The sequence below is a fragment of the Paroedura picta genome, chromosome 1 (assembly GCF_049243985.1).
Source record: "Paroedura picta isolate Pp20150507F chromosome 1, Ppicta_v3.0, whole genome shotgun sequence".
Lineage (NCBI taxonomy): Eukaryota > Metazoa > Chordata > Lepidosauria > Squamata > Gekkonidae > Paroedura > Paroedura picta.
The window spans coordinates 32,184,667-32,209,781 of NC_135369.1; the positions used below are offsets into that span (position 1 = coordinate 32,184,667).

The window sequence follows — 25,115 nt, forward strand, 5'->3', positions numbered from 1 at the left end:
GAAAACAACAGTGTTCTCTGCAAGCTTTTACAGGTTCTCTTGAATTCTACTGTTGCCTTAAATTCATGTGACAGAGAGCAAGAAGGCACATCCTGACAAACACAGTTCTCCTTTTGCCCGTTTGATAGCCTGATTCAGGCTATGACTTCCCTGTGGAGTTTTTATTTTATTTTTAGCCTTGGATTTGTAAAACATAGGTAAAAGATTTCCACCTCCCCCATAATTGATTATCACATATGCTCCAACTCCAGTGAGTTCTTGATTCTCGGTGCAGAGGTTTTCAGCAGCATTCCCTGTATCCTGGTGCTTTTTCTAATGTGATAGAACTAAAGCAATATAAGAAGAGAAAAGTTGGTTCTTATATGCCGCTTTTCTCTCCCAAAGGAGGCTCAAAGCGGCTTAGAGTCGCCTTCCCTTTCCTCTCCCCACAATAGACACCCTGTGAGGTGGGTGAGGCTGAGAGAGCCCCGATATCACTGCTCGGTCAAGACAGCTTTATCAGTGCCGTGGCGAGCCCAAGGTCACCTAGCTGGTTGCATGTGGGGGAGTGCAGAATCGAACCCAGCTCACCAGATTAGAAGTCTGCACTCCTAAACACCACTCTCAGTCAGTCAGTGTGTTTCTAAATAGTTTTGAAATCATGAGTTACCATTTGCTTGGTATTTTAAAAGTTTCACCACTTATTCCCCCATAGGATTGGCTTCTTTTTATAAGCTGGTGTTGTGCTGTTTTATTACAAGGTTTGTCTTCCTGGCAATAGGGCCCAGATCAAACTTTGATATTACAGGAAATGTCGTGGTTCAGAGTGGCGGCCTCTAATCTGCAGAGCTGGGTTTGATTCCACACTCCGCAGCCAGCTGGGTGACCTTGGGCTATTCAGTCCGGTTACATAGATTCTGTCAGCCCAACCCACCTCACAGGGTGTCTGTTGTGGGGAGAGGAAGGGAAGGTGCTTTAAGACCCCTTCAGGTAGTGAACATCAGGGTATAAAAAACAACTCTTCTTTCCACCCTGCCATCAGTGAGCAAGCAAGGTAAGCTTGGGGAGGGTGAAAAGATAAAATGCACTAGGTAGTAACTTTTGTGGATAAGTAACCATCTTCCAGTGGCAGGGCTGGTGGTCTTGTATATAACACAAGATTAGATGGATTTTGATCTGATGTAGTAAACCAGCAGGCATCCCTCAGGCTATACACAGCACCCTGTAGCCAAGTTACATGTTGTCAGTGTGACAAAGCAAACCTATTAGCCCAGCTATATTGTTAAGATGGAGTTCCTATCCAGATTGTATACACCTTATTTTTAAGGTCATTCATGACCATTCTTGTGAGTGTGAAAGATGTGTCCCTTTTAACAGCATTACACTGTAAATTGGGTAGTCAAACTGCGGCCCTCCAGCTGTTCATGGACTACAATTCCCATGAGCCGTCAGCAAATGGACATCTGGAGGGTCGCAGTTTGACTACTCCTGCTGTAAATGCTTCAGAAAGAAGAAAGTCCTCAGCTCAGAGCAGCTTTGTTCTAATTAGATGATCAGAAATTGATTTGGGGGAAATTTAATGATGTGAGAAGCGTGACGGTAGAATCTCCACCTATTTATACTGGGGTTATTCTCTTAAAAAACTCTTAAAAATAATAATCCGGTCTGGAATAACTGGAAATTAATTTTATTAAAAATCTAAAAGCAACTTTCAACATACACACCAAAGGCTCTTGAACATACACACAAGAAATTCACTAAGGAAAAACAGGGTTGAATAGGAATAGATTGAGGTTATAGTCATGACATGTAGAAGTCACCCCCCAGAATCAACATAATCAACCAGTGTCTCAGAAGAGAATGGGGTAACTTACCTGCAAGCAAGTGGTATATGCACGACATCCAAAGAACATGGTCACACAGAATGATTCTAGGTTCTCTGCTCTTATAAGAAAATTGTATCCTTGGGCTATGGCTGACGTGATAGTCTCTAAAACAACGTACCTGGTAAAGATGTCAATGGGTCTTGGTGACCCCTGGTTTACAGGATGGGAAACTGCTGAAGTGAGGCATATTTTTGGTGCTCTCGAAGAAATGGAAGACCATTTCTGCAGTGGGAACTTCACTGCCCTAGCTCCTGTGCAAGAGCACAAATCAGGGGCGGATGAGGTGCACCAGGCCAAATGCTCCCCCATGTGGGTGCAGGAAGAGGTGGGGCAATCTGCCATGACTAAAACTGCAGTCTGCAGCCCAACCTCAAACCTCCAGTGCATAAATGGTCTAATAAGGAGTTTTGTGGATGTGAATGGAAGGTGAGATGGGGAACAGATGAGATTAGTAACACCTTTCCCAGAGAGCCTATTGCCTCTGCTTTGGGTGGGAAAGAAAGGCTATTCATGCAGCAGCCCATGCAATCTCACTAATCTGAAGGCTCTAGGACAGGCCTGGAGCCCTGCCTGGAAACTAACTGTGTACATTCTGCCATCAAACCCAATGTCCAGTTTCTGCCAGATAGTGTACTGCAATAATATATTTGATCTGCAGGGGCATTCATGTTTGCACTGTCTAAACTACCCCTCCAAAGGAGGAAGGTTCTGGCTACTAACAATTGTTGCACATGACATGGATCTTACTGGAGCTCAGTAATCTTCAGCCCAGAACTCTACTGGCTAGGCAATACTGCAAAAGTATAAAATAGGCAGCTTGGTGTAGTGGTTAGGAGTGATGACTTCTAATCTGCTGAGGCGGGTTTGATTCTACATGCAGCCAGCTGGGTGACCTTGGGCTCACCACAGCACTCATAAACGTGTTCTGACTGAGCAGTAATATCAGGGCTCTCTCAGCCTCACCTTCCTCACAGGGTGTCTGTTGTGGGGAGAGGAAAGGGAAGGCTATTATAGGCCACTTTGAGACTCCTGGCAGAGAAAAGCAGCGTATAAAAACCAACTCTTCTAATAGAAGTCTCCTTGCTACGTAAGATAGAAGAGCTAAATCAGTCAGAAACAAAGCAGCTACTGTGAAGGTAGGAGAAGTTACCTGCAGAGCACACATCAAAGCCAGCTTATTCCTTCTCTCACCAGCCTAGGGCCAAAAGGCGAACAAGCTCCTTTTTAATGTATACCTGAGCACATTTAGAACACTCTAAGTCCAGGGGTAGTCAACCTGTGGTCCTCCAGATGTTCATGGACTACAATTCCCATGAGCCCCTGCCAGCATTTGCTCTAGTCAACCCTCCCCATCAGCTGTGAAGTCTACAGTACAGTCAACTGAGCTACCTCACTCCAGGGCACTGGGATCACTGATATGGACTCCCTGGCTTTGGAGAATTCCTGTTCCAAATACATCAGAAAATTGGGGAAAAAGCCAAAGCAGTATCAGTACATATTTACATAGGCAAGTGGGTGAGAATGAGCCAGATCATTTGATCGCTCCTAGTCCTCCCCTCCCAAAGGACTAAATTTCTTCAGAGAGAGAATTCGTCTGGATCTTGTCTGCCTGTACCTTGTCTGCCTGTACCTTGAGAGCTACATCCGGTGGCATTATGCGCAGAACCGTAGTAAGATGCAATTACAAAACATCACGTGTCTGTGCACATACATGTGAAAGAATCTAGAAATACATTAGTGGAATCAACTGATTTATTGCACGATCAAGTTTGTCAATCTCCCAGCATGTGCGTAAGGAGCAGTGCTACGGGGGGCTTTGCTACCATCTCTTCCCCAAGCAGGCACAAGCAAGAACCAGGGTGCAAGTTGTTCTCCGTGGGCTTGGGAAGCAAGACAACAGCACTCTCCTTTCACAGATGTCTTACAGGATCTTTGAGGTTACTGCCTTCGCCTTATTGTTCGAGCTCTATTGTAGAATGGATGCTCTTTCGTTACTGCTTTTTCTCTGATGGAAGAATTGTGCCCTGAATTGCAGCAAGAGACATGTTCCCCTCTGTACAAACAATGCCTACGTCAAGGCCAGCTTCATCTCTGTCCCTTGTCTGCCATTTTGTCCATCAAGCAGCAAAGATCTTGTAAATTCAGCACAAATGGTGAACCCATCACCTTGACTGCAGAGATAGACTGCCAGAAACTACAACTATACTTAAAAAAAAAAAAAAACTTTAATAAGAAGCTCAAGTCTAAAATGTCTCCTATGAACCTCTGCAGCCGTAGCTGGTAGCTTCACAGGAACAATTAATTCAAATGATTTGCAGAATAAAAGCAGGTTGGACTGGGTTCAGAAGAACATTACAGCCAATTTGTGTAGTGGCTCACGTTCGGGATGCCAGCAACAACCTCAGATTCAATTCCGCAGTGGTCTTGGCCTCGGAGGATTTTAAAGTAACCTAAAGAGAGAAAAAATAAAGACCTTGCGTAGCACTGTATGATTTTCTCTCTCTGATTGCAAGCTACCTCGCGGTCATGCCATCAAGAGCACAAGTGCTTACTGCACATGACTGAGTAGTAAAACTGTTTTTATTGTTTGGGTGTACTTGACGAGCTGATTTGTTAAAAAATTAAATAAGAATTCATCCAGCATTTGTACGCTAGCAAAGGCAAGGCTAGGTGCACCTCCTGAGAAAGAAGGGTCCACAACTGTGTGTGTGTGTGTGTGGTCCCCATTATCAACTGCACTTTTGTTATTTGTGCTGAACAGAGAAATTCCTCTGATGCTCTTGGTGAACTGGCAGGCCCATTAGGAAGGCTGACTTAACCTGGAATTATATCCTGTATTTCTATTCAGGCCTTCAAAGCAACTTGGCAAGGAACTGGTTTTTCCCTGCTCCAAACAACATAGAAGGAGCAAGCAAGCCAGGTGTTTATTTTTAAATTAGCCTGATTAAGTCATTAAAAAAAAAACATGTCAAATAAGTATTGTCAAGAGTTTGGCCCGAAGTCTTATCTGGCAATGGGACAACAGCAACATAGGAGGCATGTGAAGTGGTGTTCAGGAAGGTATTCCACCATCTTGGCACTACCACAGAAAAGGCCCTGTTCTTATCAGATGCCAGCTTCTGAAAGGAGGGGTATTTAGATCTTAGCAAGTTACTGACAAGATACCTTTTAAGCAATGAGAAGTCAAGGTTTTAAAAAAGGTCAGATGTGTACTAAAGTGAGTGGAGCTCTTGCATGCATTTCGAGTAAGCAGTAAGCTTGAGTTCTTACTCCTGACACTGGTGCTGTTCTCATGGCATGAGGATGGTCCTATGTAAGGAGAGGTAACTTAAATCTGCTCCAAACCCAACGGGCTAAGAAACAACCAGTCACCTACCATTATCACCCCAGTCTGTGTTCCAGGAATTAGCCACCAACCAGTAAGGGGTACCATTTTCTTCTCCCCAGCCAAGGATTCGGATGGCATGACCTCCAAGTTCCTCTCCAGAGACATGCTGATAGACACCTGCAGGGGGGGGGGGGGAAGTTAGTTTCTTCTAATGCTGGATCTAGGGCCCTCTTACCACAGTCACCAGCCATAGGTATGTTTAGGCAAGATCTCTGGAAGACACAACCCATTCTAGCAGGTCTAAAGTTTGAGGCTCATGAAGGGAGATTAAAATTTTCTGCTAAGATTATAGCATGTTTTGCAACTGAATAAACCTTTGTTACAAGAACCACTTACTCCCCCCTCTCTCTGATGGACTCTGGGTCCAGATAGTCTGTTATTAGTAAACTGAGCAGATTGCATGATTTTGTTCATGCACTTGCACAGAATGGAACAGAAATTAGTTTCCAAGATACTTGTCCAAATTCAGAAATATTGGAGTTTGATGGTATAGAACCTTCATATGTTTGCTTTAAAGTTCCAAGTGTGTGGGTTTAATGGAGATCTGTAAAAAGTAGTGTAACACTTTACACAGTACTATAACACTTGATCGAGAAATGTTTAATGTGTTTTTATGCTAGCGGAACTTGGATTAACCTGCTTTAATTTACTTAGGTCTTTTCCCCTTCAGTTACAGTCTCATTTCTTAATGTGAAGCTATTCATTTTGAAGGCACATTTCCAATTAAACTGTGTATAAGGAGTTAAATGCAGGTAATTCTTGTATCTTTTACCCTTGAAGTCACTTAAACATTTTAACCGGTTAGGCTTACCTGATTTGTACATGAGGAAGTCCGAGTACACCAAGAAAGCTGCCTCCACTGGGCCATTCTTGTAAATCTCTGCCATTATTTCCTTTTCAAGGTGAGGGACACTATAGGAGGTGGACCCTAGAAATTATCAGAGCAAAAAACTAGTAACACAGAAGCTGACATAGGAATTTTTAAACTGATTAGCCTAGATTTGCTGAGCTCCCACCCATGGCTCATGGGAGTTGTAGTCCATGTACATCTAGAGAGCAACAGTTTGTCCACTTCTGATTCTGAATTTCAATCTACTAGGTTTCCTTAGGATGCATTCCTAACCACAGGGACTAAAAGCATGAGTTTCCTTTTGAAGACAGCCACACACATGCAGCAAAAATGACCTAGTTGGCATGTGAATGCAAGCAGTAAAATGGCATCCTCTAGTTACGAAACTGGAGTTAACTGGAGAAAGGTTGAAGATTCAGAAAGCCCTCCCTGCAGCTTTTTAAATTATTATTTTAGTGTGTGGCTTTTGTAAGAGGCTTCTTAAAGTACTTATTTGACTAGTTTAGTACATTTTCATTCTGCTTTTCCTTTAAGGAGTTTGGAGCAGCTTATGTTGTTCCCCGTAAGCTAAGCAGACCATGACTGAGCATTGTGGCACAGCAGGGATGTGATCTTGGGTCTCTGAAGTCCCAGTTTGACATTTTAACCATTATGCCAAAACAGTTATGTAAAGTTTACAGGCCTATCCTAAACCTGAGCATATATTTGAGTGGACTTTATTACCGTAGTGCTTGTCCCCCTGGTATGATGGAGTGTAGCCTGCTTCACATTCCTTCACACATCTGGGGGTCTTGCCACCCTCACCAGTGCATGGGGGCCGGGATCCATTGATGTGGTGTTCACAGGGTGGGATGGAATAAGGCCTGCAGCCTGTTGGATGAAAACCAAAACAGGGAGTCAAGTACCTTTGGAGAATATTCTTTTCATGAGGCAGTGAACCCAATGCTCTACCCAATGAAATCCAAATGATGTCTAACAAGAGTAATCCATGCAAAAGAAGTCATTCAGATTCCAAGGCTCGGGTGTTCAAAGCAGAATGGAAGGTAATATTACCACAGTAGGGGTGCACTGCTCAGTAACATGGGCAAAAACTGATCCTGATCTGAAATAAGAAAGCTGCACTCAAAATATAAGGGGCCTGGGCTCACTGGACGCTTGGCAGAAGGTCTCGGGGTCAATCCTTGCCACCTGATGTTTAAGAGACATTTACTTGAAACCCTGAAGAGCCTCTATCAGTTTCAATGGACTATCCTGACAATGGTGGACCAAAGGTCTCAGTATAAAAGGCAGTTTCATGTGACATAAATTCCCACCCCTGTGAGTCTCAAGGTCCAAAACATCTTTAAAACAACCCTGTCCAGGAGCCCTCACATCAAACTTTCTGGAAATTTTTCATCTATCAGGCTTTGTCTGGTTCAGGATGCAAATTAGAAACCACTGGTCCCCTGTACAGGGTTGTGACAGTCTTGGCAATAATTATCCAAGAGGCAGCCACCAACTCTTGCTCTTCCCGATTCCCTGTTGCGCTTCATTACATGCCACAAATTGGTCCGTTTTCCATTTGTTCCAATGCCACTGTTTTAGCTTAGGCAAGCTCCAACTGAAACTGGCATCTGATGCAAAACTGTATTTTGACAGCAGTCCTGGTGCCAGCATTTTGAAATCCCATTTCTTGGCCTCAACAGGGCCCCGGGGAGGCCAGAAAGGCTGAGAGATAAAGGTAGTCAACACGCCTCTGCATTTCATAGGATATTATGCAGAATTATGGGGACTGCCAATTCCAACACTTGCCCCCTAAGGGTCATGCAACTAGAGCTACTGTATAACTGGAAAGACTAGGGATGAGATCTTGTGAAAGATGGGCAATGGACTGCATACCAAAACCGTCAACATTCAGGCTGTGGAGTAGGGAGCCACAAGATGCTGTGAGTGACATAACAGTCCCTCTCCAATGAGCATGTGTGACTCACCAATATGTGAGTCATACAGCCCACCAGACACCAGGCCTCTTTCCGTCCAGTACTGCCATGCCCCTGAAGGGTAGCCTCCGTTGCATCTGCAAGAAAAGTAATGATTATGCACAGCTATTCAGAGGCTCCTTTAGGAAATATGGGAAGGATAATGGAGATAAGGTATTAGTAGGAAACAAGGGACCACACCCCCCTGGAAAACTACAGAGCCACTGTGCTCATTGAGCACAAGAATCTTTGGAGGGGCTTGTGACTTCTCTCCTTCCCTCAGCTTCAATGGCCAAGGCATCTGAGAGTTTTATGTTCAGGCATCTATGAACCCATCAACCCTTCCCCAAGCTTTTTAACAAGCCTGTTGACTGAGCAAGCCTTCTTGAACTTGGAAAGCTTCAACCCACCTAGGAACTCCTCTATGAAGTATCAGGCTATGAAAATCACTTACCCCATCCCGCATTCACCACCACAACAAGACAGTAAGTCTTCAGCAGAGATCTCCACGTTCACCTTGCCATTGGTGTGAGCACAAACCCGGTCTGAAATGGCTTCCACTGCACCAAACGCCTGCAGAATGGGAACAGGGTCAACTAAGACTTTGTTTGCACTGCCAAGCTTTTACTGCCAGTTAACATTGCATGTTCTCTGCTTGCTTTCCCCATTGCACATGAACCTGACTCCATAAGTGTCCCCTTGAGCTTTTCAAGTAAAGTAACAGAACCAATCATGAAAGGAAGGGTGGATGAAAGGAACCAGCTTGCACGCAAGCAGGAACAAATTAAGCCCCCCCCCCATAATATTTTGAAAGTCTGTACACTGGTGTTTGGCACTTGTGCTCCTTCCTCCATCAGCTCCCACAATACCGTCCCTGCACTGCCATTTGTACAGGAAACTGGTCCTAGACAAGTCCTAATGTCAGCCATCTTGGGTAACAGGATGTCTAACTATCCACTCCTCTCTAAAGGTTATTTTCCTCTGATGGGGTTGGCAAGTCTGAAAGAGGTTAGGATTTACATTCTCTCTCATCACTTCAGGGAATAGCTGCCCTAGTTTGTGTGGTGGCGAAGAAAAGCACACACTGGCTCATAACACTAAAACTCAGGTGGGAGTTTCCCCAACAAAACAGAAAAGGGCTTTAAGGTTTCCTCTCACTCATCCGCCAACAGATACATTATTCCAATCTGAATCAATGCCCAAAGAGACATCAGAACCCTGAAGCCAGTCCCAGGTGACTCCTTTTAGCTACCGACATTAGCCTTACCCAGCAAGAGCCACAAGAACCTTGATCTCTTATCTCATTAATAGTTGGACAGTTTGGCCACTGCTGCCTGGAGTCGAAGCTGTCAGGTAACTCCATATGAGCTGCAAATCCTAACCTGGGGGTGGGGCAGAAGGGAGACAAATGCAAACAAAGCATGACAAGGTAAGCTGTCTTGCCACATGCTTCAAGCAAATACACGCAACAGAACACTGACCTGCTGGGTCCAAGTTCCAAGACATTCTTCTGACTATCCCACATCCCCAAAGACCAGACTAAGTGTTGCAGCAAGTCAGGCCTGGATCTGCCCCCAGGGGATCTACTAACCAGGGGAAGCCCCAAGGTTCCCACCAACCAATTTAGAGAGATGCAAACCCATCCTAGTTAAAAGCACCAAAGGCTTTTTCTAAAGACATTTTGAGAGGTGAGTTGCCTCACTAGCTGAATTCTGTGGCCACAGCTAGTGGCATTCATTATAGCTTATGGAGCTCACCTATAAGCTGCTCTGAGAGCTTTAGCTATAAATCGGGTTACAAACTAAGCACATTATGAGGGTTTTGTAGAATTACAATCATGTAATTTACTGAAATTTACAGCTTACCCTATGGGTACTATATCTGTGTTAATAGCATTATCTAGACGTTGAAGTGTTTGCTTCCAACATCCCAGCATCCCTCAGGATGCTAATGATTCAGAAGTTGTATTTTAATCTACTATTGGAAAAAACAAACAAAAACAAAGAACTTGTCTTTGTGAATGTGAGAAAGTTGAGACCAGGAAGCTCATTGTTGAGTGTCCTTGGCCCCAGAAAACCCCAATATTGTTGGCAAGTCACCATTTCCCAGCAGAGGCAGCCATCTTCAACCATATTTTTGGTAGGGACTAAACATGTGCGCTTACAGGATAGTGTCTGTGATGCCACTATCAGGTGTCAGCCACAAGTTCCTTCCTCTTCAGACTGCACTATTTGAATAGCAAACTGTTTCCCACCCACCTCCTGCATATTCTTGTCCCCCAGAGTTTGCATGTTTGAGCACCTATCTACAAATCCTTTAAGAATTAAATAACCTATCAGGAAGTAGTGAAGAAACCACTTTTCCAACCCCCCTCCCCCCCAATTGACAAGTTTAAGACTAGAAGAAAAAAAATACTTCACCTTATAGGAAGTTTAGGGCCATTCAAGAATGTACCACATAACGTCTTCACATAACTCAAGTCAGCACTGTGAAAGTTATGCCCAGCCTTAAAAAGAAAAAGAGAAGAATTTTAAGTTAAGCCACACTTCTCAAGGCAAGAACACAGATAGTATTCAAAGACATCAGCACCTGAAGGCAATGAGCCACAATAAGGACCCAGGTGATACTTTTCATGGTAAATAATCCAATAAGGAACTTTTGTCACATAACAATCTGTAAGTCAAGGGTAGAGACATAGCAAGACATTGCATTTTGCTGGGCATGGAGGGTCCAATTCAAGGCAAACCTCTGAGGCCCTGGTACGACTTCTGAGGCTCAGACTTGATCTAGTCTCTCCTGTTTTTTGATCACTGGCACAGAACCATTCTTCGGAAGATTTTTTTCTTTTTGCACAAATCAAAATGGCGTTGATATTTTCTTGTCAAAACCCTCCACATGCTAGAATGCAGGGTCAAGAAGCTTGCAGCAGGCAAAGACTATCCTCCATATATTCCCTTATAGCTTATACTACAACCATTAATTTATGTGGATTCCTCTTTCCCAGAATTCTGACTCACAACTAAGGATGACCTTGGGAAAGATCCAGGGTTTAATAATTCAAAACCTGAAGGCATGTGAAGACCTTTTAGAACATTATGGAAGTCTCAGTTGCAAATGAGCAAACACCATTTTGTCAGCCACCAAGAGGGCACTGACTACTTCATGCCCTTGAGTGGCAGCTAGCTAGACCCTTCTGGGTTTGTCTTCCAAGATTCAGGAGTAACAGCCAAGCAGGCATAGGACACATCAGAAAGGGCAACCATTGCCTCATCTCTTAATCTAGAGTGTAAGAAGCACAGGTGAATAGAACTGGGTAGGTCTCAGCCAAACTGAAACGTCAAGCCTTATTTCAGAGAGGTCCTGTATTGGCCTCCTGCACCTATCATGGACAGAATTTCGATTTAGAATAGAGCCCTCTATTGGGGTGTTTGAGTGAACAGTTGACACAGAATACACCTCCTACCTGCATGCCATGTCCATCCCGAATGCTACTTACCTGCCACGTAGTGTTGAGTTTATTAACGTAGTTCACCATGTCTTGAGAGAGAGGAGGAAAGTAGGGGACATTGCGGGCACTTGCAAGAGCTGCCAGGAGACACAGAGAGGCTACGGGCAGCAACATGTTGGCAAGTAGACTTCTAAGAGGCCACCTGAAAGGATGGAGATATCCATGACTGTAGCAAAGTACTCCCAAAAACTGACCAGCCCACGTGTACACCCACTTCTGTCAGTCAAGTATATTCTGAAAAAAATCTGCCGATCTGCTTTGCCCAATGCACTTCTTGGTTCATCAGAATAACCAGGTGAGTGGCTATTTGCAAACTTGAGTCACCAGTCAATTAAAGATGGGGGAAAAGAGTATTACACTGAAGCTGGGAAACAGTAAATCCAGTGCCACGTCTACTGTGCTGTAATCAGAACAGAAGACATTAAGGATATTAATAATTGATTTCAAGGTTTGAAATGTCTTCTGCCAGGCTGGAACAGAGAACAGTGTTGCCTCACTGTAGCTTTAAACGGCTAGAAGAGGGAACCAGAACAATACTACAACATTTTTCTACCCTATACTCAAGGCCCATAAGTGAGAAGTAGAGCGCGTGTGTTGCATACCAGTTCAGGCCCCAGCTCCTCAGTTGAAGCCTGGGGTGAGATGCACCGCCAGTCTCAATGGACCACGTTGTACCAGATGGTTCAGAATTCTTACTTGGAAGACATACTTTCCTGGGCCTGTTTTGTTTTCTAGTAACTCCTCAAAGCTTTGGGGCAATATCATGGCAGCCTCTCCGTTTGCAAACACACCATCACATGGTTTGACTACAGCATACAGTTTGAACTGATGCAGAGTACAAGATATTTGTTCATAATGTTGGGAAATGAAGGAACAGAGGAAAGAACTCTTCGGCTCAATAATGAACGACAAAAGTCAAAGAGTACGAGTAGTAGCGCTTTTAGCAGGTCACCAAATGGACATTAACAAATCTGAATCAACATTGCAATCCGTTGCCCAAAACAATAAACAGGTCTTTGGATGCAGACATTTTTAGCGAGGTTCCTCTGGAAAGCCCCCTCCCCCGCCCACATGCACACTGCAAACATGCTCTTTCTCCAAGACTGACCTTTGCAAGTTTGAAGCAGAACGTACACAGCACCAACAGGCTGTCTCCAGGTCTACAAGACATTGTCCTTGCCAGCTTAACAGGACTACAGACTATCCAAAACATGAGAAGGGCGGGGTATACAATTTTCAACTGTGTAGCCAAGCTAACCCTCACAGCTAAGGTATTTCCTATCACACTTTTCTTCTCCACAGAGCAATGAGGGCTCAAAGACGTTAGATCTATCTCTTGTGCTGTAGCACTTCAGACAGCTGACAAGGAATGATAAGCTAGAATGTTCTTCCACACAAAAAAAGGTTTCCTGCAGATAGAAAATTGGAATCCACATAAATTTAGCCTGAACGAGGATCCTTCAACATGGTTTCATCTAAGTGAACTATCCTCTTTAACCAGAGCAAATTGCAATTTGTAGTAATATACCATCAGAGTAGAAATTGATTCTACTTCATTAAATCAGCAGCAAGACATGGTCCAGGATACAACGCATAGGTCAACTCCTGTAGTCTTGTTTAGAACAAGCTTGCTTTTTTTTTAACACTCATTCTTATCTGAAGATAGCCCAATTTGTAGATAGTGCTGAATTTATCAGTTCTCAGAATCCAAATAACTTTTTAAACTCAGGCAAGTACCCTTTAAACTGCATGCCACAAAAAATGCTCACACTTCCCCACCAACTCACTATACATTCTACATATGGGAGCCACCCTGAAACCCACTAGTTCCAGTTCTTTGGTAACACTTTGGATGAGATCGGGAGGAGAAACTAAATATCAGACATACTGTCTGGCAGACCCAGTGCTGCTTTGAATGCAGGGGCTCATGACTACAGGGCACAGTACACTGAAGATAGCTGTTAATGTTTTGCAGACAGAAGCATCTTGAATGTGCCGAACTGCAAAATCCTTTGGATGGAGAAATCCATGCTGAAATTCAACAGTGCTGTTCAAACAGAACTTGAGGCAAACACTGCCTACCAAAACTGTAACTGCTTTCAATGACCTTTCATCATGGGCAGAAGCCATTAAGGCCGTCAAGGCAATACAGAAATCATGCCAGTTTGGTGTAGTGGTTAGGAGTGCAGACTTCTAATCTGACATGCCGGGTTTGATTCTGCAATCCTCCACATGCAGCCAGCTGGGTGACCTTGGGCTTGTCACTGGCACTAATAAAACTGTTCTGACCGAGCAGGAATATCAGGGCTCTCTCAGACTCACCCACCTCACAGGGTGTCTGTTGTGGGGAGAGGAAAGGGAAGGTGATTGTCAGCCACTTTGAGCCTCCTTCGGGTAGAGAAAAGAGGCATATAAGAACCAACTCTTCTTCTAATGAGACCAGCCTTGAATACATGGCATCATATTGCTGGGACACAGCATAAGCAGAATCTGGTACAGGCCAGAGAAGTCAGCTTCTGGAACATCAATTTTCTTTAAAAGGGAAGCTCCTAGTCCTTAGGGACGCAAATACACTGAATATGCTGTGGAATTCTAAAAAACCTCAGGGATGATGAGAGCTCCCCAGTGAAAGACAGAGGCCTTTGCAGCTGCTATACTAGAAAAACCAAAAACACTGACACAGCAAAACCCCTAGATTCCCCAGTTGCTCAATTTCTGCTCCGTGCCCCAAGGAAACAAATTTGCTGCATAAATGCAGTATTTCAAGTTACCAAAAGATTTTATTTTGGGGGGGAGAGGGGAGAGACAGACTAATGCCTGAAACTCAGGATTAACATCACAGGCCAGTGACCCAAGACCAACATCACAAGCTTCAAGTTAACTTGGACAAAAAGAGGCAGACAACTAGAACAACCAAGACAGCCATCTGGTCTTTCTCCCTCCCCTAGTCTAAACATAAACTGCCAATTCAGGAATTTACTGCAGATAAAGCCAAGGACACCTGGTACAGTGCTTGCAGTGAGCTGGTTTTTAATATAATACAAGTAATCAAGATCACAGCCAAAGCAGGGTATTACTCACCTGTACAGACTACCAGCACTTGCTTCCTCCCCCTCCCCACAAGAATGGCATAAATCGAAACACACAAGCCTCAGAGCAGTAATTGAGATGGACACTCCTGGCCACTCCTCACAGCAACTGCTTCCCTTCTCACGTTCCAGCCCAGTTTTATTGCACAAACTATCAGAACAAGTTCCATTTTTTAAAAAAGTATGTGGGTTTCCCCCTATCATTTTGTTGTTTTCAGCTTTTAACATCTGATACTCAAAGAACTCTTTCTGCCCCAGTGTTATCTCCTGAGAAACACACCAAAGTTTGTAGGACTCATGTGTTGCAAAGGATTCTGGGAAAAGGCATACCACCACTAACTTAAGCTTGTTCACCAGGATCCGGGGCCTCATCTTAGCCATGACAAACAAGAAGAATGAATCCAATGCTCTCATGAAGTAGGCTGGGAGCAATGGGCAAGTTGTGTTTGAAGGAAGTCTTACCACTACAAGTCTCCCCATGGAGGTAGCACTAACAAACTCACAAAGATAAGCTCACAGGAGTCAACCTACAGAGGCAATGGTTTGCAAACTGTGCCTCAAGGAGTTGCACCTCATCAGCTGAACCTTGGCTCACCATCAGGGCCAGAACTAAGCAATACCAAAGCAAACATCAACTCATTAGCCTTCCTAGCTCAGCTGGCAAATGTGTGCAGTAGAATCAGAAAAGGAAAGCCCCTCCTCAAACCCAACCTAGATGTAGCCCACTTTCAGCCATGAAGCAGTGGAATGGTGTTCTTGCCCTCACTCAACCAAATCAGACTCACTGGATGTGTGATAACATGGTGTCTTTTTCGGAAAGATAAAACAGACTAGCAAACTTCCTGAGCCCCAGAAATTCTCTTACATGAACAAAGTCATGTGCCTCCTGATCTGCTGAACCCTCAAATCAATTTCAAATCATTTCAGCCAGGGGCCAATTCCAGCATTAAGAGGAATTTCCCCATATGGCCTATGGCTTTTTTCCCTTGAGGGTGGTGATATACAATGCCACAGAAGCAGGGGATCACTGTAGAAAGAGGGTCAACTCTAGGTATCTGGCAGACAGGTTTTCCAGGAACTATATCGTATCTTAATCCTATTCTTCCTATAGGGAGTTCAGGGTGGCCTAATGGTCCCTCTCAGCCTCTGTTTTGTCTTCACAACTCTATTTAGTTCATTTATATCCTGCCTTTCTCCTCAATGGGGACCCAAAGCAGCTTACGCTATTCTTTTCTCCATTTTTATCCTCACAACAACCTTGTGAGGTAGGTTAAGCTGAGAGAATGAATGACCTTAAGAAACCCAGTTCGCTTCCATGGCACAAATGGGGATTCAAGCTTGAGTCTTCCAGATACTAGCTCAACAGGCTTATCCATTGGCTGTCAGTGATGTAGGGTAGGCTAAGATAACAGAAATGTGAATGCCACAGTCCCGTTGCAGTGGTGCCCATACTTGCCGGATCATGACTGGCACCAGTGACACTCTGTTCTTATTCAGTCAAGAGGGCAACAGCACCTCCCCTTGACTACTGGCCCCTTACCCCCAATTGTCCTCAAGACAGCCCTTAAAAACCTCAACTCTTGGCAACCCTTGAAGAAACTAAAAAGTAAGGCTGCTGACGGTGAGTGGGGAAAAAAACAGAACTGAGGAAAAGGGCAAAGGGACATCGGGAAAACTCTCATACAGAAACCAAGGGAAAGTAGGGCCTGGAGAAGTACAAAATTTTACAGACATCACTGTTTCAACCAGACTGAGTACAGCTGGTTCTCCTGTTATCCAAGTATGCAATACTGGGCCTGTTTACAGGTTCTCAAGCTGTCCTTCGTGCCTCTTGTCTGTAAGGCTGAAACTCAACGGCTGAAAGTCAATGACTTAAAAAGTGAGAACACTATACACATGCCAGAGATACACACCCGCAGGAAGTTAGTTTGGATTGCCTTTTGTTTCAGTATGTTCAGCATGGGCAATGTGGCCTGACTCCTCAATCTTCTATCCTTCGTCTATCTAACTGGAAACTGCACCTGCACCGTGACTTGTTTGCTTGGCTGAGCATCAAGTCCACCACACAGAAAAGTGAGCCACACCCAAAACCTCAGGCCTGTTACTTACCATCAGATCCACATCAAGTATCTGCATGCAAACAAAAGCTTTGCGGCTACTTAATGACAGATGAACGTATTTCCTGCATACATTGTCACGAATTAGAGGCCACTTGCTCAGATGCATAAAACATATCCTCAAGGGGGGCACACACAGAGAAGCAAAAGAGTCATACGGACTCAAATACCCACTCAATTGTAGGTCTCCCCCCCCCCCATCACACTTCATGAACTTCTAACAGACGGCAGTTCCAAAGGAAGAACAAGATGGTGACGGGCAACAGAAACATCAGAACCGCACCTTGCAGAAAGGCAAGGTATAAACTAAATGGATAAGAGCGTTTCCTGTATCAGGCCAAGAGGTTTCAATCAATTCGGCCTTCAAGGCCACACCAAAACTTCAGGAAAGCAACCAGCTTAAAAAGACAAAACCCAGCCCAAGACAAAAACCAAGTGGCAAAGAGGGGATTACAAAGAGACGCACTGGATAACAACGCTAATTAAAGTTAACCATTTCAAGGATAATCTCATATAAAGGAGCCGGAGTTAATTATTATGCAATGCTTCCGCAGATAGCAGACAGCGATTGTGTAAATGCAACGCAAAGACTGCCTCCAAACTCCCCAGGCAGTGATCAGATTTCTAAGGCTCTTCAAACCTTTTAAAACTTGGCTGATCTTCCCACCGAACTGACTAAACGAACTGATTTCCGGCTTAATACGTACTTTTAAAAAAACCCCACCTAAATCCATTATAGATGCAAAATATAAGTAGGGGTGGGTTTTTTTGTGGGGGGAGTAGCTCAGTCTACCTTAACGGGACTGGTGCCGTCCTCCGCCCCCGAACCTCCAGACCCCCGCCAAAATACGAGTCCAGTCGTACCTTTAAGACAACCAAGACTGATTCAAGGCGTGAGCTTTCGAGTGCACGCCAGCGCATGCACTCGAAAGCTCCCGCCTCGAACAAATCTTGGTTGGTCTTAAAGGTGCCATTGGACTCGGTTTCCCTTGTGCTGCTCCTAGACCAACACTGGAATCAACCCTGTCCCAGTTCGCGTTTCAGAAACGACACTATGCGCCCTTCCTGCAATGACTTCGGCCCGGGAATAAACATGACGGGCTGGGCACTGCCCTTCCGCCAGTCCTACCCCCTAAGAGCTGTGCGCAGGGCTGGAGACCAAGCCTCCCCCCCTTCCCCATAGACCCCCTTGCTGGAATCCCCCTCCCCGAAGATAAGCTTCCCTTACCTAAACGGAGAGCTCCTTCGCGCTCCCGCTTTGGCTCAGCGAGTCCTGCCTTTTATCTCCTGCTCGCCGGCGTTGGTGGCCTCCCAGCCCGGCTGCTCTGCAGATCCTCTTCCCCCGCCCCCGCTGACTCACCCCACGTGGTGGCTCCTGGCCGCCCGCCCCAGCAGCGCCTGACTCGCGTCACGTGGCTCCGTTCCCCCAGCCCCCCCTCCCGGCCGAGTCATGTGATTGCATTTCCTCTCCCGTTTGCCTTTGGAGGCGCAAAGGAGCGGCGAGGGTGCTGGCGCTGGTTAGGGCAGGGCTCGGAAGCAAAGCGTGCCGCCGATGGGCGCGGGAGGGTTGCGCGCTGCTGGCCGCTGCCGATAATGGATCCTGCAGCATTCCTCCTGCTGCGTTAGGCGGAGTTATACCACTGGTTGCCAGATCTGGCAGTTTCTTTCCAATATTTTCCTCATTACCTGGTCCTTTTAACTGGAGATGCCGGGCTCAGACCTAGGGCCAGATGCTTTAGCACTGAGCTGCAGGGTTGCTAGGATTCTCCTGGCCACTGGCAGGGGGAAGAAGGGGTAGGGTTGCCAGATCCAGGTTGTGGGGATGGAGCTAGGGGAGGACAGGGACATTAGTAGGGTCCAAGGCTGTAGACACCACCCTCTAAAGCCGTGGTTCTGAACCTGGGGGTTGGGACCCCTTTGGGTGTTGAACGACCCTTTCACGGGTTGCAGCAGGGCGAGCAGCTTGGCCGGGGGTGCACTGCTACAGTTGCGGCTCCTCCTGGACAGTTTACGCACTGGGAACTTCACTGCCCCAGCTCCCGTGCAGGAGCACAAATAGGGGGTGGATGAGGTGCACCGGGCTAAATGCTCCCCTGTGTGGGGGCAGGAAGAGGTGGTACAACCTGCCACGACTAAAACTCCAGCCTGGAGCCTGGCATGAAACCTCCAGTGCATAAACGGTCCTACAGGTGCCCATGCTCGGCTGCCAGCGGCTCCAGCAGTGCCTCCAGCGCAGCACAGTCTCCTGCCAGGTGCTCCAGGTTGCAGCACAGCTCGACGGGACAAGAGGAAGAACTGAACTGAGAAACCCCAGGAAAAAAAAACAATTTACATACAATCATGAACAATGGATCTTCACTCCATTGGTCAGTTTTGGTTTAATTTCTGTGAAAGAACACTTGCATAATTGTATGGTTGGGGGTCACCATAACATGAGGAACTGTATTAAAGGGTCATGGCATTAGGAAAGTTGAGAACCACTGCTCTAAGCATCCATTTCTTCAGGGGAACTGATCTCATTTCACCAGGTCCCACCAGGAGGCTGACATCTCTAGCAGCAGCTCTGTTGGCTGGTTCCTTATTTAAGGGAGTGCAGTGCATACTGCTGCTATTTGGCAATCAAAGATGCTCAGGAAACCTATTTGAGGATCTGCCATCTCATCTGGTTTGAGCCTCAATGTCAGAGTATCAGTTTTACATGGAAAAGGTTCTTAACATCTTCCGTCTATGAGCTCTTTCGAAATAGTGCATTTTGGTGAGTCAGGTTATTGAATACAATGGGGCAAAGCAGCTAACCATTTTTTACTTTTCTGACTTGTTTAAATTCAGGCAATGATGAGACAGACCATGCTGTCTGGAGATTAATCAGACTGGCAAGTTACTATGTAAGAAAGTAACATGAAGTGCAAGTACATAATTGGGCTTCATTTGGGCCAATATATCATGCAACATTTAACATTTTTGCCCTGAGGTTGTACAAGTGTTTTCTGTGCTGTTTTCCACAAAGGGATCTTTTCTGCTGATTTTGAGAGAGAGCAGAGACATTTCCTGGACTTTGCCTTTACTGTGGAGTGTAATCAGTTTATTGCCTCTTAGCCAAAAGAGCTGGGTGTAACTTGACATTGGTGCCACTTGAACCTCCTATCTAACCTACAGTGCAGGCTTGCGCCAGGGTTTCCGTGCCTGGGGACTTTTCCTTTCTCCAAAGCGAGTTTAAAACTTTGTTGTTGTTAATGTTGTTTTAATAACATACAGCTTCAGGAAAACTTCAGGCGAATTAAAGCCTTGTACACTGTTATGTGTTGTTCGTTGGTCCTAGTAAAAGGTATTATGTGGATTAGTTCGTGGGGTTTTTCATCTCACTTTTGGAATGAAACGGGCAATCTTAACTTGACTGTGTGTGTATAAGTCCCATCAAAGCCGTTTCTAACTTACGGTGACCACATGAATTAATTCCATCCTAAAGTTGTATAATTGACGGTCTTGCTCAAACCTTCCAAACCGAGTGCTGTGACTTTCTCTATGGAATCAATCCATCTCATGTTGGGTCTTCTTCTTTTCCTGCTCATTTAATTTTTCCTTTTCCAGTGAGTCTTGTCTTCAACTTGGTTAACTTGCTTACCTTTCTACATCCAATGGAAGAAAGGACAGACGAAGGGGTTGATAGTACAGCAGTGTGAGAAAGCTTGAGGGACAACTAACTTTCATGGAATGCCCTGCAGGTTAATTTCTGTAAATTGTACTCTGAAGAGCATATTTCTTTGCAGACATTAGCAGGAGATAATTCCAACCAGAGAACTTCACCACAATTTACCTAGCTAGTTTAACCAAAGCCATCTCTAAAACCTGGGCTGGACTACCTATACTCCCTGGTAAGAGAGCCAGCTTGGTGTAGTGGTTAGGAGCATGGATTTCTAATCTGGCGAGCCGGGTTTGATTCCCTGTTCCCCCACATGCAGCCAAGTTGGGTGACCTTGGGTTCCCTAGAGCACTGATAAAGCTGTTCTGACTGAGCAGTAATATCAGAGCTCTCTCAGCCTCACCTATCTCAAAGGGTGTCTGTTGTGGGGAGAGGAGAGGAAAGGGAAGGTGAATGTAAGCCATTTTGAGACTTCTTCAGGTAGAAAAAAGCAGTATATAAGAACCAACACTCCTTCTTCTACCTTGGGAATAATAGGAAACGACACATTTTTGCATATTATTCTGTTGTTTATTAATCATATGGTATATATCAGGGGTAGTCAAACTGCAGCCCTTCAGATGTCCATGGACTACAATTCCCATGAACCCCTGCCAGGGTTTGCTGGCAGGGGCTCATGGGAATTGTAATCCATGGACATCTGGAGGGCTGCAGTTTGACTACCCCTGGTATGTGTAATAGAGCAGGAGATCTGAAGATTGTCTGGCAACCAGACAGGGGATGCTTGGAGGTGGGCTGCCATTTCCTGGTTCCACATCATGACCCCTAGTGGTCCTTCGAGGTCTCCCACCCAAATACTTGCCAGGGTTAGTCCTGCTTAGCTTCTGGGATCTGACAGAAACAGGCTTCCCTGGGCTACCCTATTCCTTTACAGCAGCTTGGTCTACTGACATGGGTGAATAGTGCTTTCTCTAGTCCAGAGACATTGACTTGTGCTGCTGTTCTTGGCACAGAAGTAGACTTGGACGGCGGGAGATGGTGAGATGGCAGTAGAAAAAAACAGTTGTTTGAATGCTGGGGCTGTGGGAATGGCAAGACATGAAATTTGTGCCCAGACAGACATCAGTCCCTAGTAATTTTGGGGAAAGAATGTCGTACAGACCTTGGTCACATGTTGGGTGAACATGTATTGCTGAAAGAGCCAACATGCTTTCTCTTTATATTTGACACTGGGAACCAGTACTGGATGAGTGTATGTTTTCAACCACATGTTTGCCTGTATATATATTGAATCTAACATGAGAATTACTCAAAATCCGGCACCCATATAAAGAAACTTTAAGTGTACACTCTGCATGGTTTGTACATTCAGTGTGACTTTTGAACAGGCCTACTGTGCGATTCTAGACAGTGATTCTGTGGCCTTAGAAAGGTACAGCTCAGCTTAAGGTTGTGCTGCAAATTCCCTGATGAGATGTCCTTTCAGGCTGCACCATGTGTTTGAATGGGGCTCCCTGCAGTAAATCAACTGGGGCTTGAGAGCTCATGGACTAAATCCAATGCATGCTTACTGTGAATTTAACACCACTGAGTTCAGATTCAGGTGGGCTGCCGGGTTGGTATGAAGCAGTAGAACAAGGTTTGAGTCTGGCAGCCCCTTTGAGACTAATAAAGTTTTATTCAAGACATGAGCTTTTGTATGTACACTTCCTTAGTGATTGAAGACAAAAGCACATCTATCTATTCCACTATATATTTTTGGTAAGGCCTTGGAGGAGGAGCGTGACTTATGGTTTAAATGCCACTCAGCGCTTAACACCCACTCAGGGCAGATATCCCACCCCTGGGTGTGTCTTCCTCCAACTGTCTGTCCAGTGGCCAGCCAATCGCCTTCCGTTCCTCACCCCTGACCCCCCCCCCTCCTTCCATTTCCTTCTGAGGCTTGGAGGCTGCAGATCCCTGCCCCAGCTGGTGAGCCTTTCCAGGTTCCAGGGGAGACCGTCTGCAGACAGTCTTCCACACACCCCAATCTATCGCCCATTGTGTTCCTGAATGTAATGGGCTTGGCCCCTAGTACCTTGAATAAAACTTTGTTAGCCTTAAAGGTATTGCTGGAACACTTTGTTCTACCAACGAGTTTAGTGGGGATTATGCACCATTTACTTGTGCATAATATATGCAGCCCAGTCCTTTGCAAATTTACATGGAAGTAAATTCTACTGAGTTTGATTGACACTATTTACACAGCATGTATAATATAAGGAGCCTCTTGTGGCGCAGGGTAGTAAGGCAGCAGAAATGCTGTCTGAAGGTGTCTGCCCATGAGGCTGGGAGTTCAATCCCAGCAGCCGGCTCAAGGTTGACGCAGCCTTCCATCCTTCTGAGGTCAGTAAAATGAGTACCCAGCTTGCTGGGGGGTAAACAGTAATGACTGGGGAAGGCACTGGCAAACCACCCCGTATTGAGTCTGCCATGAAAACGCTGGAGGGCGTCACCCCAAGGGTCAGGCATGACCCGGTGCTTGCACAGGGGATACCTTTACCTTTTATTTACAGCGCAATCTTAAACACAGTTGCATCTTTTAAAACCCATTGATTTCAATGGATTTAGAAGGCTGTAACTCCTTTTAGGATTGCTCTGTTAGTCAGCATTTTTATCACTGCAATCTCAGTTACCCAGAACAGATGACAACTGGTTGTGCAACTAGGCCCTTCCTGATGACTTAGCAGAGTTCCTCTGTGATTTAGAATGTGGATGAGGAAATGATGATCTCAGCAAGACTCTGTACTCACCCAGCATTCTGGAGAAAAAGGCAAGCTGTGCTGGATGTCTGCTGGGCCTGGCAAAGCAGAAGCTCAAGAAAACTGAGACTGCCAGGACTGAAATCTGAAAGTGCATGACCCCCCCCCCCCCCATGTCTGTTATGCAGTGCTCCTTTGAGTAGATCACTGATGCCATACAAACTTATTTGTAGGTTCTGTGTTTAAATGCTGATTGCAAGGGCAGCTGAAAAGGGATCATCAGGAAGAAGAAGAAGAGTTGGTTCTTATATGCCTCTTTTCTCTACCCAAAGGAGTCTCAAAGCAGCTTACAATCCCCTTCCCTTTCCTCTCCCCACAACAGACACCCTGTGAGGTGCGTGAGGCTGAGAGAGCCCTGATATCACTGCTTGGTCAGAACAGCTTTATTAGCCCAAGGTCACCCAGCTGGCTGCATATGGGGGAGCGCAGAATCGAACCCAGCTCGCCAGATTAGAAGTCTGCACTCCTCACCACTGCACCAAACTGGTAGTCAGAAAAGAAAAACAGACTGCGTGTGCGTGAGTGATTGAGAGAGAGAATGTAAACCCAGGAAGAGCTGTGTTTAGATCGCCACACTACCGTGCTTACTGAGTAACTTCGTTGTTTTAAGGATAAAATTGGGGCAGGGGAGTATATATGTTAAAATAAAACATTATTCATTTCCCCCTCCCCACATCCGTTCCTGGTAACTTCTCCTTTCTTTTTCAAGTCTGTATCTGTTGTCTAAAGGGGGAAACAAAACTAAGAAGTGAATCTCAGAAAGAAAAATGAGCTTCCATCTCCTTCATATAAATCCCAGGCTATAGCCTATCACAGGATGAAGTGTATTAACCCTTCCTTAGTACCATCCTAAGCAGGTTTACTCTCTCCTAAGTCCATCAAAGTCAATGGGCTTAGAAGGGTGTAAATGTGCTTAGTATCGCACTGCATAGGAGTGGGGATGCTGAAGCTGTCCCTTTCCCTGCAGCAGGGTTCCAACATGAATCAGGCCTCTCAGGTGGAGCTGCTACCTGAATGTCAAAGTAGGGGAACCCAGACCCAAGTCATGGGAAAATGGCACATCTCCACTATATTGTTCAAGATGAATAAAACAGTGGACAAGTGCGCTTCTGCCACCTTATCGTCTCCTTACAAACAGACTTTCTCTCCCCAAGGAACCTTGTAGCAATATGAGAGCCTAGAGAATGGACCCTGAGAATCCTGAGGCTCGTTGAAAACAAAACAAGAAATTTTCCCTCTTCCAGGAGTGCAGCAGAGTGCAGCGAAGTGAGAAGCATGTTGACAGTAGTCTTGTCAGCCTCATGAGACAGTTGGCAACAGCAGCATAACACACGACATGGTCCAGCAGACAGGCATGCCATAGTGCAGTCCTAGGCCTGTGTGTTCTGATCTCATGAACAAAGTTTGAGTCCAATGGCACCTTTAAGACCAACACAGTTTAATTCAAAGCAGGTGTAAGCTTTCAGACAATGAAATAGGAGTTACAAGACCACTTATATAAGAAGAGAGTGGGTTAGGACAGAACTTCATGAAGATGTTTTCCAGATACAAGGGCCTTCTTGAAATAACAAGCTGTGTTTATAAGGTCATCATTCATTTGGACGCAACTCTGGTGGGAGGGAAACAGTAAAGGAAGTAACTAAAGTGTCAAGATTAAAGATTAAAGGACAGGTGCATTCCTGATTGTGGGACCCGGGGTTTGCTTTCTGGTGGTTTTGGATTGCAGCCTCATGATGTGACCCCCCTGCACCATTTCTTCAGTCTAAGTCCCTTGAAAATCCAGGATGTGAATGCAGTATGTGGGATTGTATTGCTAGTCTCTTAATGAATGCAAAAACAAAACTGAATCTTGTGTGATTTATGCAGCCTTTCTCAACTTTTTTACCATTGAGAAACTCC

General features: G+C 45.3%; 1 protein-coding gene across 1 annotated transcript; it reads right to left on the reverse strand.

The window, feature by feature from the left end:
- Positions 1-3,603: 3,603 nt before the first annotated feature.
- Positions 3,604-18,175, reverse strand: CTSB (cathepsin B). Its single transcript, XM_077332593.1, has 10 exons — positions 18,004-18,175; positions 11,558-11,711; positions 10,482-10,567; positions 9,329-9,443; positions 8,516-8,634; positions 8,074-8,159; positions 6,827-6,973; positions 6,065-6,181; positions 5,242-5,370; positions 3,604-4,315 (listed from the first exon to the last, which is right to left on the reverse strand). Exons 2-10 carry the CDS (start codon positions 11,681-11,683, stop codon positions 4,218-4,220), a joined length of 1,023 nt encoding a protein of 340 aa, XP_077188708.1. The 5' UTR covers positions 11,684-11,711; positions 18,004-18,175; the 3' UTR covers positions 3,604-4,217.
- Positions 18,176-25,115: the final 6,940 nt, after the last annotated feature.

Coding starts and splice junctions, on each gene's coding strand:
- CTSB (XM_077332593.1), bottom strand. CDS start 11,683: ATGTTGCTGCCCGTAGCCTCTCTGTGTCTCCTGGCAGCTCTTGCAAGT. Junction 8,160..8,515: donor GGTGGTGAATGCGGGATGGG/GTAAGTGATTTT, acceptor CTTTTCTTGCAG/ATGCAACGGAGGCTACCCTT. Junction 6,182..6,826: donor CCAGGGGGACAAGCACTACG/GTAATAAAGTCC, acceptor GATAATTTCTAG/GGTCCACCTCCTATAGTGTC.